At 42.0% G+C, this 16,391-nt stretch overlaps 1 protein-coding gene and 1 long non-coding RNA gene across 3 annotated transcripts in view; one reads left to right on the plus strand and one right to left on the minus strand.

Moving 5' to 3' along the window:
• Positions 1-16,391, minus strand: part of IQCA1 (IQ motif containing with AAA domain 1) — an 82,010-nt gene that overhangs the window by 34,321 nt on the left and 31,298 nt on the right. The window contains exon 7 of the mRNA XM_015867813.2: positions 5,212-5,296. Coding sequence (XP_015723299.1) covers positions 5,212-5,296 — 85 coding nt within the window. The remainder of the gene's footprint in view (positions 1-5,211; positions 5,297-16,391) is intronic.
• Positions 1-16,391, plus strand: part of LOC116653675 — a 61,254-nt gene that overhangs the window by 25,986 nt on the left and 18,877 nt on the right. The window lies entirely within an intron of this gene.

Here is a 16,391-nt window from a genome sequence, read left to right on the forward strand (position 1 = left end):
GTTTTGATGCATTTAATATTGGACAGTGGAAGTGGGGGGACAACATGAGCTATACTTTGCAAGTCAGTGAGATTTCATTACTGGATCTCCCCAAGCATTTCAGTGTTGTACATTTAATTAAATATGGTAATTTAAACCACGAGCACCGTTCCGACATATCTTGCAGTGATAAGCAGTGAAGCATTTCATCCTCTTGGATTTATTAATAGATTGACCAGATTTCACAATAGGCTTTTAGTGTCTCAGCAGACCTGCTGTATCTAAAACCAGCAGAGCTACCCAGAGTGTATACTTCACTGTAGCACCGATACCCTGCCAGAAATCCAACCTGGTCCCTTCTGCACCCAACCTCTGCTCTGCCTGCCCACGAAAGGGCAGCCATAACCACTTCCAGCATCTCGGTGGTGGGCTGATCCAGCAGGATTCCTGTAAGCACGCATGTGATGAGCAAATGGTTTTCATTTTAGGCACTGCTACCAAGTTTTACTGCCAGTGCTTTAAGTGCATGCAGACTCAGATTGCAACTATTTTGTTTTTGTGTTTTTTATACAGATGAATAAAATGACACTGAAAGGGTTAGGCCAAGCTTCTGTGCTTATTAACTGACTGTAATGGGATGGAACTATTGAACTGCCCTTATCGTTTTGTCTTGCAATGCATATGCAGGTCTGAGATGCTGAGGCACATAGCTGGCAGCATGGCCAGCATGTGAAGCCTCAGTTCTCTGAAGTCTCTGCTTCCCAAAAGAGTACGACAGGGCAAATAGATTTCTTCCTTTTCTGCATCAGATACACCTTCTCCCCTATGTTCCTTTAGCCTAGATTTTCTGGCTCTGCTTGCGCCTCTGCTCTAAGCAGCTTCGTAATTGCAGAGGACTGGGAGCTGGGGTGAAACCAGCTGTGTATCTAACCTTGAATGGTTCATACTCTTCTATACAGAACAATTTCCCCTTTAGCTACAAGAAGCAGCCTGAAGAATCTGACAATAGAAGAGGAATGAAAGGAAAGGACAAGCAAAGGTTAGTTTGAGATACTAAGCAATTCACCTGCATTATAATACCTTTTTTTTTTTTTTTCCCCTGCTGAAGAAAATTTCATGGTGGAAATAAAAGCAGGTGTCTTCCTAAATTATTTGAGACTTCCCTTTCTTTGCCAGGTTGCCTCTTTTTGAAATGAGGCTGAAAGTGCTTTGAGAACTCTTAACGCTGGGGAAGAGAATGCACATCAGTAAGGGTGGATGAGTTTTAGCCTCTGTTTTTCCTAGTGTTGCTGTAGGAGCCCTGCAGACCGGGTGATTGCTTCTACTCAGTAACTTTTTCTTTTGAGGATGAAAAGGCATTTTTCTTTAAACTGATATTGCACAAAATTAAAAAAAAAATTAAAAAAAATCAGCTTTTCTACTCATACATCAGCTTAAGTGTTCCCAAACTTTCCTCAATGCAAATTCTCTTTACTGGGAAAGAAAGAGGCAATGAAACTAACTGCCACCTATGGAAGGAAATGCATTATGTTGGAGTTACGAGCCAAGTATCTGAAACTCCCCAGCTGCCAGCAGGACTCGCTTGTGTTCTCTGTTCCTCAGTCACAGAAAGCTTGGCATTGGCTCAGGCAAGCAGATACTTGGGGTAAACGTTCTTCCTCAAGAATAAGCCCTTCCTTCATCCCTTGAAAGAGTTCCTTTGTTGAGCTTCTTGCCTTTATTAGTGCTGTAGACATAAATAAATAGAGCTTGGGAATTTCAGATCCGCAGCTACAGTGGGTGTGAGACAGCCTCGGAGCCTTGCAGTTCTGGCTCTAAAACCATTTGAACTGAAACACTTAATTGGCACGTAGCTTGTGGTCCCTGGAGAGATTTGCTCTCTTTGAGAACTGTGTAGAGGAAGAAGCTATTTTGATGTACAAGATTAAATATATATTTAAGTATATTCTTCTTCAGGAAACAAGAGCATCTGAGATGAGAAGAAATGCTGTCCCCATGTCCTAGAGTAGCATTCCAAACAGCAGTCTGCACACTTACATTGCATGTACATTTCTCTTTCCCCCGATGTGAGGACACTCAAGGGGTTGTTGACGCTGCCTGGCTTTAGGCACACAGCAAGGTCTGTTTTCTAGCCAGTAGAGCCAAGTTCATCACACCCAGGAGGCAGTGAAGGACCTGCTTGGATCTGGCATAGTCATTCACAATCCCACTGATTACTGGGATTCATGAGGACCTTTGGCTGTCAGCAGTAATAACAGTAATTAGTGCCACTAATAGCTCACAGACTGCCAAATGAGGATCACGATCAGCAGCTAAAGCCTGCTTTTTCTCGCCCCTTCTCTAGATGCTACCAGATTAAATACTGAGATTATGGTAATATGGAAATGACTTTGAGCTCCAAGCAGCAATTTGAACGTGTAACCAAAATCACTGTCTTATTTTGATAAGCCACTTAATGTAGGTAATGAAGGGGGTTTGGGAGTGAGGGAATGACTGCTAAATGGCAGCTCTCTTGGCTTTCTTTCATGGTGATGAGGCTTAATGAACTACAGGAAGAGATTATCGTTTTGTTGGCAGCAGCATGAGGGCAGAGCCATGAATTGTCACATCTGATGATTATCTCTGGAGCAAAACATAAAGAACCATTAGGGATTGAGGTCTGGAACAGATGTGGGGGGATTACAGTCCTTCAGGAGATTCTGCTCTTGAAAAGTGCATAGGAAGTAGAGAAAAAGCAGTGCATTTTTCTGATTAAGTTGCTAAGTATCTTGCACTGGGATCTCTCTTGCTTACCTTTTTGATAAGCATTTGTACAATGCCTTGAAAGCAGATTGTTCAGGAGGCATTACAAAGTCAAGTAAGGTCAGAGTTGTCAAGAGATCAAGAAATATAGAATGTCTAATAACGCAGCAATGGTTCGTGAAGTGATTAATTTGTATTTTATTTTCCCCAAAGTGTCTTTACCGAAGCCTTATAAAATGCTCACTTGTTAAATACAGTTCTGCCCTGATTTTTTCCATGGAGTTTAACTTGGGAGCAACCAACCCATCCTGAGGAGGTAATACATATAAGAGGTGAAATCTTCTGTCTCCTCTGAATTCAAGGGCAAAAATCCTATTAACTTCAATGGGGCCAGGATTTCATTTATAATGCTACACAGTAGACCAGAGTGAAACAAAACCAGTTAGCCTTGGCATTTTTAAGATGCAGGCTGGCTCAGAGGAATACAAAATACTTTACTTCTCTGACAATCAAGTAAAAGCATGAACCTACTAAACTTCCTTTTGCCAACTGCACTCTGGATGCCTGTTAAGGGCATGTGAAACACCTCCTGCTCTCAGCTGTGCTGGATATAAAAGGGAGGGGGGAAAGATGGCTCTGGAGATTTCTTCAAAAATCAGATAATTGCTAGCGAAAATTTGCAAGAAAACTGTGCTGTTTCTTTCTTTTTCTTGCAAGCATTTTTCCTTTTATGCAGAGAAAACAGGCAGCAGAACAATCTCTGCAGGCTTTTGGCTTCCTTTATTCTTTATGCAAAGGAAAAGCAGATGTGCAGGAACCGCAGCAAAATTGCTGAAGGTGGGAGTTCAAAGCTGGGAGTAGGATGGGGAAAATATGTTTCTCCAGTGCATATTACCATACTGAGTTTTGCTCAGTGCAGTTCCTTGCAATGGTTTTCTGTTCTGAATAGTGTCTGTCCTTGTTGCTAGCACCTCTAATTAGCATCACGTCTCCAAAGCCTTCTCCAGAGACATGCCATGCTTGCTGGGTGGCTTCCCTGCTGCTCAGAGCAGCCAACAATGCCTTCTTGACGCTGGCATGTGTTTCTACTTTAGAAGCTGAAAACTTAATGGGCTGGTCTCCTTCACTCTGGGACTGAACAACAGAGCGACTGAGATGCAGAGGCCCGTGGGGTTGACCTGTGTGTACTCTCAGCTTGATGAAAACAGGAGCATACTCTGAGCTTGGCTTTAGAGAGGCACAGAGATCTGTTTGTTGCAGTGTCCTTGTGTATTTTTGTAAGCAGAGTAACTAATGGTTAGAGTACTGTGCTTTATGCTGGGTTAACGTGTATTTACATCTCCCTGCTCCACGTGGATGCTGCCAGCTTGCCCCAGGCATTTCCCAATGATTCCAAGGACTGAATCCAAAATGTTGTTTTACCATAGTTGTGAGAGATCGTTGGTGGCAGGCGGCTAATGAATACAACACAGTCTAATGTCACAACAGGGTAACATCTAAGGACTGCAGAGGTCAGTCTGTGGCTGTTTGGTTTTCCTAGTCCATTGGTAGTCACCACGACTGGTTCACTCAGGGGCCAAATCCTGCTCCCGTGTGCTGGGTTTCCTGTTTATAAACTCCCTGAGCAGACTCATAGTCCTGCAAAGATTGTTCTGGAGAGTGGAAGAGGTTTGGAGTGCCAACTGCTGCCTTCATTTCTTCAACTGCTCTTAATCACCTTCTTTGTGTGACAGAGAAAGATTATCAGCCACTTCCATTAGCAGAGAAACCAGAAGAGTTAGTTTTCTGTTTGTTTTTAACTGGGAAAAACAACTGAGATAGTTACAAGGATGCAAAAGATAAGCCCAGATAAGTTCTTCACTTGAACAAGTCCCTTGTTCAAATCCAAACTCGGCAGCAAATCAAGACCAAGGCCCACCTGCATAAGGAAACTTTTATGTTTAATCTAATTATAAATTAGAATAAAATTTAAAAGGTAAATCATGCTGACACGGAATGCAGACACAATAGAACCAATTTCAAAATGTATTTTCCCAATGTGGCAGCACTTGATGCCAATTTAAAATGAAGCTCTTTAGATGAGGATTAAACTCTTTTGATATAGACTTGCACTAGCACCAGTATGAGTACCATACATATCCCAGCTAGCACTAGTCGAACCATGTGGATATTGTAACAGCAGAGTGACTCTTTGTAGCTGAGCCCATTGCTCCTGGCTCTCTCAGACATCTATCTATGTAATATGCATGGCTGGGTGCCTTCTATCATGACAAAGTGGGTACATGGTCTAAAAGGGATCTAATTTTGGTAGTCAAGCTTTGTGATTTATCTTGGAAGAAAACTATTGTTTTGTTTTCATTATGAAGCCCTTTAACCACAAGATTCATGTAGAACTAGAGGACTGTGTTTAGAAAAGCTGCAACTTACGACGTGTTACGGACTTTCCTTCCCCCACCTCATTAGTCTTTTGTATTAGGGGAGTGACAGTACCTCCTCTGGAGTTTTTTGAGAGAAAATAGACATTGAACCTCCTTCTTCTTTTGCTGGATAATCAGGAAACTTGCCTATGATATGCCTGCAAGAGAAAGAAAAGATGGAGAAAGAGTTAAAATCCCTGTTTCTTCATCTGGTATTGCCTCCTGTGATGGTGGCTTTTTGTCCCATTACGTGGCCCATCAAGCATCAAAACTCCTTTGGGAACTTCTTAGGACTTAATTCATAGCTAAGAGATGCAGCTTAAAGTGCTTACATTTGTAGCTTTGCGCTGTGCTGTCAACATCCAGCTTTATAATAAGGAACGTTTTGTTTAAACTAGTTTTCGATCTGCAAATTCCATATGGTATGTCTACATGATGACCTCCACCCCCAAAAGTTTCCAATGGACAGGCACTGGTTGGGTATTGAAGGGGGAAATTGAGAGGCTTTGTGTATGGGTTTGGAGAGTGGTAAGGAAAGCATTGGCGTACCTAGAACTTTAGGAAGGATTGAAATACATAATTATAGTCTAAGGGCCATTTCTACTGATAAGGATCTGTTAGGTTTTTTTCACATCAATAGATTTTGGGTTACATCAGTATGGTTTTCTGTTTGGTAATATCAAGGCAATTTTCTGTTCCATATTCTGACACTTCAGAAAAGTACCTGTGCTGCTTTCAAATCAAATAGTAACGTTTCCTCTAAGTGAAATGAAATTTCCCTTGAGAAGAAAGTAACTCAGAAAGGTTGACATGATTCATAAAAACTGCTTTCATTCTTCTAAAACAACTGGTATCTTAAGGGACTTTCCTAGCCTACTGTTAAGCAGTAGACTCAATTTTGAACCTAGGCCAGTGTGTATGGTTTGGATCTCTAGCTAGTATTAATAGCAATTAGAGAAGAATAAACATACATTCATCTGTGATTGTGAGCTCTGACTTGCGTGTTCTACAATTACTAGTTCGATAGGCAACCAGACTTTGTGTTCCCAGAAACCATTCTGCATCAATCAAAGGGTGCCCTTGTTTGTGTGGGTCCTTTGTTTTCCTTAATGATGGGCTTTTGGCCTCAAAAAACTGCATCATCAGGTTCACTGTATGGTAGATTGTGTTCTGGTTTTATCCTAAGTAGCCAGAAAATAGCTCAACTTCGTATTAAATGTGACATTACTTTAAAAGTTGCTACAAATCTGGCTTACAGCAGCAAGAAATCTCAAAATCTGACGTTAAGGCTGTTGCTACTTTAGTACTGCCAGCTGGGAGGAAGGAAAGGCAATATGCGCTGTGGGTGAAGAATCATTTTGGAGCCCACCGCCCACTGGATGTAGTATCAGTGCCAGCTTTCAGTATTGATTAGCGCTACATTTAGTATTTGCAATAGCTTTTCATTTTAAGGATATATTCACAATCCTTGCAGACAGAAATATTTACCTTTAGGACATGTATGAAGAGCATATATCTGAGTGCTGAGGAAGTTCTATCAAGTTCTTTCATGTTCTTTCTGAACTGCATCTTTCCATACGTACTGCTTGCTGGTTAGCATATCAACTGCTGACCAACAGACCTGGAGTTATTCTCATCTCACTTCCCTGTCCGACCTCCTGTGGGTTTTACTCTTTCTTTTCTAGGTTAAAACACCTACAGTTTCAATCTTGTAATGCCTGGAAAGTGTGCACATGCACGACCCTTACAACCAAATTCCTTTCCTTATGAAACCCTCTAAGTTCAGAGATTAAACCAGGGATTCAGTTGACCTGTAAATCTGTACAGAAAAATTCAGTGACTGGTTTTCCTGGTCTAAATTCCTCTTTAAATTTAATAAATCACTTTTTTCCCCCTCATTTTCTTTTTGGCAGCAGCTGCTAAAAATGCCGCTTTAATGGTTTGCCTTATGCATTTTTTGTAAGATGATGTTTTGGGTTCCATTGGACCCAAAGCTGTGTTTTGTGTAAGCTTGTTTTATGGTTGGTGATAATGATGAAACATCAGGACAAAAGTAGTGACCAGTGGGCACTTTGCAAATAGCAAGGCTGTTCTATATCCTCACTCCATTAAATGTGCTACCTGTTGCCCAGGAAGATTCCACGAGGCATGTTCCACATCAGAGAGGGAACACTCCTTGAACAGAGAGGATCTTCCAAACATATGGACTTATTTTTAAGGTTGGTTTAGAGTGACAATTGTTCAAATACTTTAACTGCACTCCCTTTTAGTAACATCCTACAACCAGGGAAGTTTGTAGCTCTCAGACAGTAACATTGAAAGAAAACAAAACCAGATGACGTAGGAACTTCTCCAAAGTAGAGAATGCTGCTTTGTTTTATGGAGCCAGGAGGGTGTTGTGTAGGAGGAAGGCTCTGCAGTTGAAACTCTTCTTGGTTCTGATTCAGAGGCAGCAATGGAACAACCATACAAAAAGCCCAAATATGCAGTAGGTGCATATGATCCCATAGTCAGTAACAAGACTGAAAATCCAAGTGTGGGCTAGGGGAGTGTCTATGTGCTCCTGCTTTGTTCATTGACTCTGACAGTTGAGGTGTAAGGATGCTCACTGTAATGCCTTAGGCTATCAGAGATCAGTAGGTGAGAATTTCAGACTGGATATTTAGGATGCTCTCTCAGTTGAGTGGAAAGAGACCATTTGGGCTGCGTTTCATCAGCTCAGCGCTGATTTTTTTGGTATTCAGAGTACTTTGATGCTTCCTTTGTGTGTTGGTTTCTATACCTAGATGACAGGTAACCCTCAAAGGTTGTTGCCCCTGATGCTTTCTTTGCATGTCACCATAAAGAGAATAGTATACAAGAATTAACCTGTCAATCAAAGTCTAAAAGTCTGGTTGCACATTAACAAGCCGTGGAGAATACAGAAAAATTAAGCTCTGGGCAAAAAGACTGTTGGAGCGTGTAATGTATGAGAGATACAGCACATGTCAGAAACACCTGATTCCAAGACAAGTCAAAACTCAGTGAATCTGTTACTTATTATTGTCTCATGACGTGCACAAAAATTATCTAATTGTGCTTTTCCAGTGTTGCATTAAAACGTGCAAATGCCAGAACTGGAAGATGTAACTCATGTTTTTAACACGTTTGATTTGGTGGGAGTGCTGACAACATGTTTAGGACAAGAAGCAAAAGCAGGAACAAATTCTCCTGTATTCATCAGGCTTCATATGAAGGACACGGTTCTAAAAGAACAGATGAAATATGTGAAGAGCCTGGTTGCACAGAAGCAAACAAGGCGAGACTAAAGGGTAGGGATTGGAAGGAACTTCCAATCTGAGAGGCAAATTTCAGCAGTAGCATAGGGAAGCCTCCAGGCAAGGAGTTGAGGATGGCTGCTGTGGGTTACGTGCTCCCTGCTGTGCATTCACAGGCCACTGAACAGAAACTTGTTTGGGAACCTTGCCTGTATTGCTGCAGATCAGACCAATAAGAGCCAAACAGAGTGTGAGGTAGGCAAAATATCTTTCTTTGAGTCAGAGCTGCCAGCTTACCAGAACTACTTAATGTGTGTCTGCTGCAGAGAGCATGGCTGGAAAACTGTGGAGAAGGGATGTTTTGAAACTGTGGTGTGTTAGAAATCCATTGCCTCTCAGAAAAGCAGTGAAATCCTTTCAAAGAGAGCATAGTATGGGTTTGGTAAGCAGCTTTACAGAAAAGCCATCTAATTGGAGCGAATGGTTGGCCTAAACCTTAATCAAAACAGCTCAACTAGAAGAATAAAGGGATGAACAAAGATGGAGGAGTGAAAAGAGATGCTCTTCTATGCCCAGCTAAGTAAGAAATGGTCTAATGAGATCCTTGCTACTCTAGCTACATTCTGCTCTTCTATCTGGTTCAGTTACTGCCCTCCCTGTTTCCAAAGATATTCCTCTTATGGTTACTCAGATCTGTCAACTGTAATTGAAAAAGGATGATCTTTTATGGTCTGCAATGCAGACTCTTTTGACTCTGATAATAGCTTAGAGTTTTGGCACTTGTGGATTCAGTTTTGTTTTAGTGATGTTTGAATGGTTCTTTAACATCTCCAAATCACCCCTGTTTTTGGTATGAGTCTGTGTGTTAGGCAGTCTCCTGCTGAAATCTCTGCTAGGCGCTGAATGCCGTGGTACCCCAATTCCAACCTGGAAAATGAATCCCTTGTCTGGACAACGGCCATGCATTGTGCTCATCACATCTGGTACTTCTACCCCTGCTCGTTTCAGGAACTTTGCTGTTTTTTCTCCTTGCATCTTTTCTCTCTATTCCACGTTGCTCAGGAATGGTTATAGTTTAGCCTAAATATGGCTGTTGATTTATGAGAACATACTGTTGATTTAAACATTTTGTCTGGTAATAGACTCAACAAGTTACTACCTACTCTATTCTCTGGCGTGATTTTTTCATGTGTTATTCTTTCTTCTTGGCCACCACTTCTCTAGCTAATTGCATGAAAGGCCTTGTCACGGAAATAAAAAATGGTTCTTTGGAGAAAAGAAGAGCATTTAACTCTTTTCAGGTTAAGACAGGATGTAGACTATGTACAGAAGAGAAGGCATGAATGATAGTTGTCCTTTCTAGACATGAACACCATAGTGTTCTGCACAGAAAAGGAACAGAAATAAAGTTTGAGGGCCCTGTAAAGAAATAAACCCCTCTTTAGTTTGTAGTTCTTGCCTGTTCCTGTAATCCAACTCAATAGGGGTTCTCTTAAATGGAAATGTTGATTTATTTTAGGTATCTTTGCTGCGGTATTTTCTTTCCTTTTGGATGTGTGCTTTTGTTAGTTCTTCAAGAAAAAATAACCTACGCAAATATAGAATTACTTATATAGCAAGATTGATTTCCACAGGCTCCTTGTCATCCTTAATGGGTTTGGACAGACATATTGCAACTGGTGTTTTATCTATGGTCCCGATCCTCATAGCATTTGCTTGAGGATTATGCAGAGAAGTAATTCAGTTGGGTGACCTGCAGGGAGAAGTGTTTGGAGGACTGCAACCCTTATTGTTCTGGCTGAATGTTTGGCTTTAAGTTATAAGATCAAGTGTTGTGAGGCCAGTGATGTGAGAGAAGAAACATTCCCATGGAGGACTAAGTGTGGGAAAGGTGATATCCTTTATTACCGTAACTATCATAATGAGAAACAATAGATGGTCTTTGGGGGTACCCGGTAATTTTCTTAGATCTGAAATGGCAGAACTCAGCTTCAAAGACAAGAAAGAGTTGGGAACAGTTGTTGGGGGATACAGCTCTAAACATGGAATGTGGTAATTCTTTGTGATAGTTTTATTACACGTAGTTTTTATTGGCCAGGAAAGGTGGACCTTTGGCTGACCCAGTACAGCTGTTCTCAAGCTTCTTGAGTTCCCAAAGAGCAGATCTTACATTGAAATAAATAGGCTCTTCTGCTTTGTCACAAAGTTATTTTACGTTTTCCAGAATCCTCCTGGTCTTTTAAGGATAGCAGTGGGTAAGTTGTGTCCTGGGGAAAAAGGGAATTTCTGGTCCCATTCAGATGGACCTCATTGTAAGTTTTCTGTACAATGACTTCTTTTATGGCAGGATAGACAGGAATTTTTTGACCTATCGGTTACTTCAGAATTTTGACCAAATTTGGTTTGGGTTTTGTCTTTGAAATTTATCAGAATCATGGAAAGGTACCATGTACCTCAAGAACCACCGGGGTTTTTGAATGAGAATAAAAGGCTTGCAAGAGTTAATAACATTCAAGCCATACCAAAAGCTTAGACAAGCCTGGAGAAGCTGAATATTGAATTTACCCACCATGGCACAGAAATGGAAATAAAATTAAAGTGTCTGGAAAGAAGTTTCTTATGGTATGATATAGTTTCCTTGACTTGACTGCAAGGCAAAACACTCTTAGGCAGGGTTGCTGTGAGCCTACGTGAAGTGAAAGCATAGGGACATCTGGATTCCATCACTGCCCTTGGAGGGAATGGTTTCTCAATGAGCAGCGGGCACATCATGGTTGTTGCATGGTAGAGTACTCTGTAGTATTTCTACTGCTGCTGGCCCTACCAGGACTGTCAGTAGTTGCCTTATTAGTGAGGAATTCATCAAATTGACCATATGCAGTTGGGGTAAAATCTTGATTATCAGAAATGCACTGATCTCCAGATCTCCTCTGGTTTTACTTCTTTGAAAACTATGGAAGTATTAGGAATCTAGTACTGTTGAGATACCAAGAACATACAAGACTAGTTTGAAAGCAACATACAGACTTGATCAATCTGCCTCAACCTGACTGATAACTCTAGAAACTGAGTATGGTGTATCACAGCTGTTGGAATGACCTGCAAGGACAGACATCCAACATCGTACCCGTGCTTTGTTTCCTAAGTTTACACTTTTCCTTGGTTCCTGTCATTCTATTCTGGATGTTTCCATGACTCAGTATTTACTGGAGCAAGGAAGCAGGCTATCTTCCTCAGTGTTTTGTCTCCTTAGATGAAAGGGCTGCTTATCACAGGCAGGTGTCCCTAGGCTTATTTGCAGTGCTATCTTCCTGATGACAGCCTTTTGAAGAAGGCAGTTGTCAGCTATGCTGTATTGGGACTACACTGTGCAGTCCTTACATGGAGAAGTAAAAGGCCCCTCAGAGTGTTGGGGAACTTGGCCGCCGGAGTAACGGGTACACTGGAGAGCTCAAAAGTCTCTTTAAACTCTCATCTGTTTTGGTTTTTGAACATCTTCCCACTCCTTCCAGAGTGAGGTCAAAAATACAGAAGCTGACTCAAAGAAAGGCCAGGTCAAATTCCCTGTGCATTTACTGAATTCCTTACCTTTGGTCAGCTTATCCTGCCTTCAGAGAATGTCAAATCCTGACTCAAATTGGCAATATTTCCTGTGCTTAGTATTAAACTTAAGAGACTGAAACAATTATGGCTGGTTTTAAGCAAGATTACTTTAACTCAGACTAGAAGCTTTGCAAGAACAGCTTTCCTGCAGAGTCAGCCAGAGGGAGTCAACAGTACTTTATTAACACAATATGAAATCTGCAAAGAGGGAAGTAAAGCATGCAATTTTGTAGTGAGGCCAGCCAAAAGAAATAACCTGCCCTCCAACATCACCAAATCACTTGGGAAGTGGAGTGAAACGGGGAGCAATGTATGTTTTGTCTTATCGGGTTTGTTGGCGAAATATTTGAGCCATCGCTTTTTTTGCTTTTAGAAGCCATGGTGCCAGGGAAGCAAGATGTACCTCTTTGGGAGATGAATGAAGGGGTAGACTGGGCAACTTTGAGTTGTTATGCTGTGGCCCATACCTAACCTGTGCTTTAAGCTGAAGATAGCGCTGAGCTGCTGGAAAGATGTTGCTCATACAAGAGCGTTGCGTTGGCTCTCTCTGGACTTAGCACTGCTGTTGCATGTGCTGTTTGTTTTTTGCCGCCACTTGCCTGTGAAAGGTACTTGAAGTATTTAAAGGGTATTAGCTGACTAAAAGCTCTCTGAAATGACTGTGCTCTCCATGAAACTATTGTTCATATGCTCGTTGTATAGTTGTATGTGTGCATAATAAATGCAGCACAGCTGGGGCACATCAGGCACTGTGCTGCCTGTGCATCCTGGGAAACTGAGGATGAGCAGCTTGAAAACAGAGAGAATCTTTGTGCTTTGATCTGCCCTGTTTGAAACACTTGAAGAAATACAGTATGTAAGAGTAATAGTTATCCTCATGTGTCAGGGCTGCCTGAGGCAATGTCTAAAACCATGTCATTTCTGTCTGATTTATAGCTGCTTGCATCATTTTGCAGTGTGTGGAAGATGGGTAAATCTGAAAGTAGTACCTGGCCTATTTCAGTGGTTCATTTCCTTCTTGAGTCTACCTTATGTGCATAGCACTAGTGCAGAAATACAACTCATATATATATAGTCATATATATATATATATATATATATATATATATATATATATATATATATATATATGACTCATATATATGTCATATATATCGCTGGCATGGGTTTTGCCTCCTTGTACTAAAATGATCAGCGTGTGCATACCGTCCTGTTCACCTCTATGTTGCAGCCATCCCATTGCAGCTGTGCTGCTGATCTGCTGTGTAGCCACGACTTGTCGTTAAGCATTTGCAAAGGGCATTGTGCAATCAGCATCTGTCAGATGTCTCATTACTGCTTGGGAAAGTGACTTGCTGCTTTGTTTCAGGCCAAGAGCATTAGTGTTGTGTGAATGGGGCTGCTGGTAACTAAGATGGTGCTTTCTTTAGAAGAGCTTCTGACGTGGACATGAGCTTCAGTAGGGAGTGAGAAGCTGAAAATGTGGCATGGTATATTCCCAAGTTAAGGAAGCAACCAAGTATAACGATGCCTGTTTTATTTCCATTAACACTGTTGTCTTCCTGGTCCTAGTCGATGTAGTAACCAAATAGCTCAATAGCACCAAAAACAATTTAGAACCTTTGCTTTGGCCATTTAAAAGCTGGTGGAAATATGACGAGGAGAAGCAGAGGATCATAGGATGCCTTGGGTTGGAAGGGGCCTCAAATACCATCTAGTCTCAGTCCTCCTGCCTTGGGCATGGTTGCTAACCACCAGGTCAGGTATGTCAGTGTTGGGAGTGCAATTTGAGAGGAAAGGTGGAGACTGAAAGGCCAAACTGCTTGCTTGCTTATTAACCCTAGAGGGTTTTCTTTTTTTTCCTCTCTCTCTGTTTTTTAATACTCGAAATCAAACTGCATTGTTTTATAGGCCTGTAGACTGGATCAGTTCTTTGGAATGGCCTTGTTATAGGAAAGCAGAGCTCCCTGGGGGGGGAGTGTAAGGATTAGTTTAGGACAGGAAAGAAATATAGGCACTATGTGGGAGAGGCTACAGTCAGCTTCTCCCACCTTGGCTCCCATGAGTTCCCAGGCCTCCCACAACTGCAGACTTTGCAATCCATAAAGAATAAAGCCTGTGTTATATAGGATTTCCCAGCAGAGGATGAAGGTGAAACGATATGTTGGGCACAGTGTTACCCTGTCTGCGGCAGCTCTCAGGGCTGAGCCAATGATGGGAAGCACATGGACTCAATGTGAAAGATGGCAGAGCTCCGGCTCTGGAATTTGCTCCCTTGGAGCAATTGTATTTTGACTTGGAATACTTGGAGGACTCCTGCAGCTACACAGACTGCAGGCTTTAACTTACAGCTACTCTTTAAACCAATATCTTCAAAATTACTTGCTGGATTACATGCTTTCCAGAAAAAAAGTCTGCAGGAAAGACCCCGTCTCCCTGTGTGATGTGCAATACAAAACAAGAGTAAATTTCCTTTCCAAGCCACCTAAGGATTAGTAAGGTGCTCTAAGAGGACAGAGAGGAGTATGTGAGTAGATCTTAGTTAGGAGTGATGCAGTTTCCTCATATTATGTAATTACCTCAGTAAGCACTGAACTCTTTTGTGTAATACTGACTGTATTTTTATGCAAGTGTGAAGCTCTTTTATGGTTCTGCACTTTTTTTCCCCAAGTGAACCAATGCTGTATTTCTAAGGTATCATACTAAGTTGGGCTGTGTTGAAATTAATAACTTGTGCAAGCCTAATAGGAGCAAGCAAACCCCTTGTAGGCACCATAAAATCGCCCTCACTCAGCCCGGGATGGTAATTCTTAATATTGCAGTTGCTTAAGTCCTAAAGAAGCCTGACACAGCAGACAAAACATAATTAGTGATGCTAATAGCTGGGTGTCTTTAGAGAAAATGACTACAAATAATTAGGTTTTCTGTTGTAAATGTACTGGGCTGAAACACAGCCTGACTTTAAAGCCATGGATCCCGACCTGGTTAATAAAAACAACCTGCTTGGTGAGGTCTGACCGATCACCCCTGCGCTGAAATGCTCAGTAGAACCGAAACATATTGATTCTGGAAGGAATGGGTGAGACTCAGGTTTCAGGCAAGCTTTCATCCTGCCCACAGAAATACTACTTCAAAACATTTCCAGTGTTGAGGTTCAAAAGGAATATAGGTTTGGATGGACCAGCTTTCATGCTGACTTTGCATAGGGAAGAGTCCACCTGTGCGCTTGGCCCACTTGCACAAGCATGTGTTGGTACCTACATGTTTGTGTAGCAATTGTGCTGCTTGCTGCTCGGAAGGAAAATAGCCGGAGGTGCTAGAGTAGAACCACAGAATAGGATAGAGACATAGAATCTTAGAATCATTAAGGTTGGAAAAAACCTAAGAGCTGAGAACAGAGGGAAGGGGAAGGAACTGAGATGGGGAGGTTTAGGTTAGATGTTAGGAGGAAGGTTTTCACCCAGAGGGTGGTGATGCACTGGCACAGGTTGCCCAAGGAGGCTGTGGATGCCCCATCCCTGCAGACATTCAAGGCCAGGCTGGATGTGGCTCTGGGCAGCCTGGTCTGGTGGTTGGTGACCCTGCACACAGCAGGGGGTCAAAACCAGATGAGCATTGTGATCCTTTTCAACCCATTCTATGAATGAGGCTCACCTGTCGTGGGTGTACCTACCAACCCTGGGATCACAATGCAGCTGTTACCCACAGCCTCTGTTAGGTCATTCACTATAAGGACCTGAAGGTAGATGAATGCAATCACCTACTGCTTACACCTCTCTCTGTTTAGCCCTACTGGAATTTGACTTATGCCCCAAATGTAGGGGTATAATCTCATTTCAACAAAACGCATCTAGATACTTTATTAACTACCGAAGAATCTGCTTTCACTGAAGCTGTGCTCTCTGCCCCTATGGAAGCTGAGTTTGAGTCTAGCTGTGTACTTAGATATTTGGTTTGAGAAAGAGATGAGCCAAGGTACAGGTGAAGGAGAGTGAGAGCGGAACGGAGGAGGTCTCAGCACTGTGGTAGATGTTACGCTCATTTCCAGTGGAAGCCTGGATTTTCTATGCTGGATGATGCAAATCCCCTGTGTGAGGGATTCATTTAAAATTCAGCACTTAAGTAACTTGTCAGCAGCTCGTTAAATAAACATGCTGGCATATTGAAATCGCATTGGCCACATTCAGCCTTATGTTCCATCAGACATTCTGCCGCTATAGTCCCCAGTATGTAAACTCCCAAAAACCCACTGTCAGTGAAAAGGGCGAAACAACTGCCTTTCAGAACTAAATATATCCCTCTTATCCTGTGAGAAAGAATAACAGGCTGTCATTCACAGCCCCATTCCCAACCATAACTCGCATGCCTTCATCCTCTCCATACTCAAAATCAG

This window comes from Coturnix japonica, chromosome 7, assembly GCF_001577835.2.
Source record: "Coturnix japonica isolate 7356 chromosome 7, Coturnix japonica 2.1, whole genome shotgun sequence".
Classification (NCBI taxonomy): domain Eukaryota; kingdom Metazoa; phylum Chordata; class Aves; order Galliformes; family Phasianidae; genus Coturnix; species Coturnix japonica.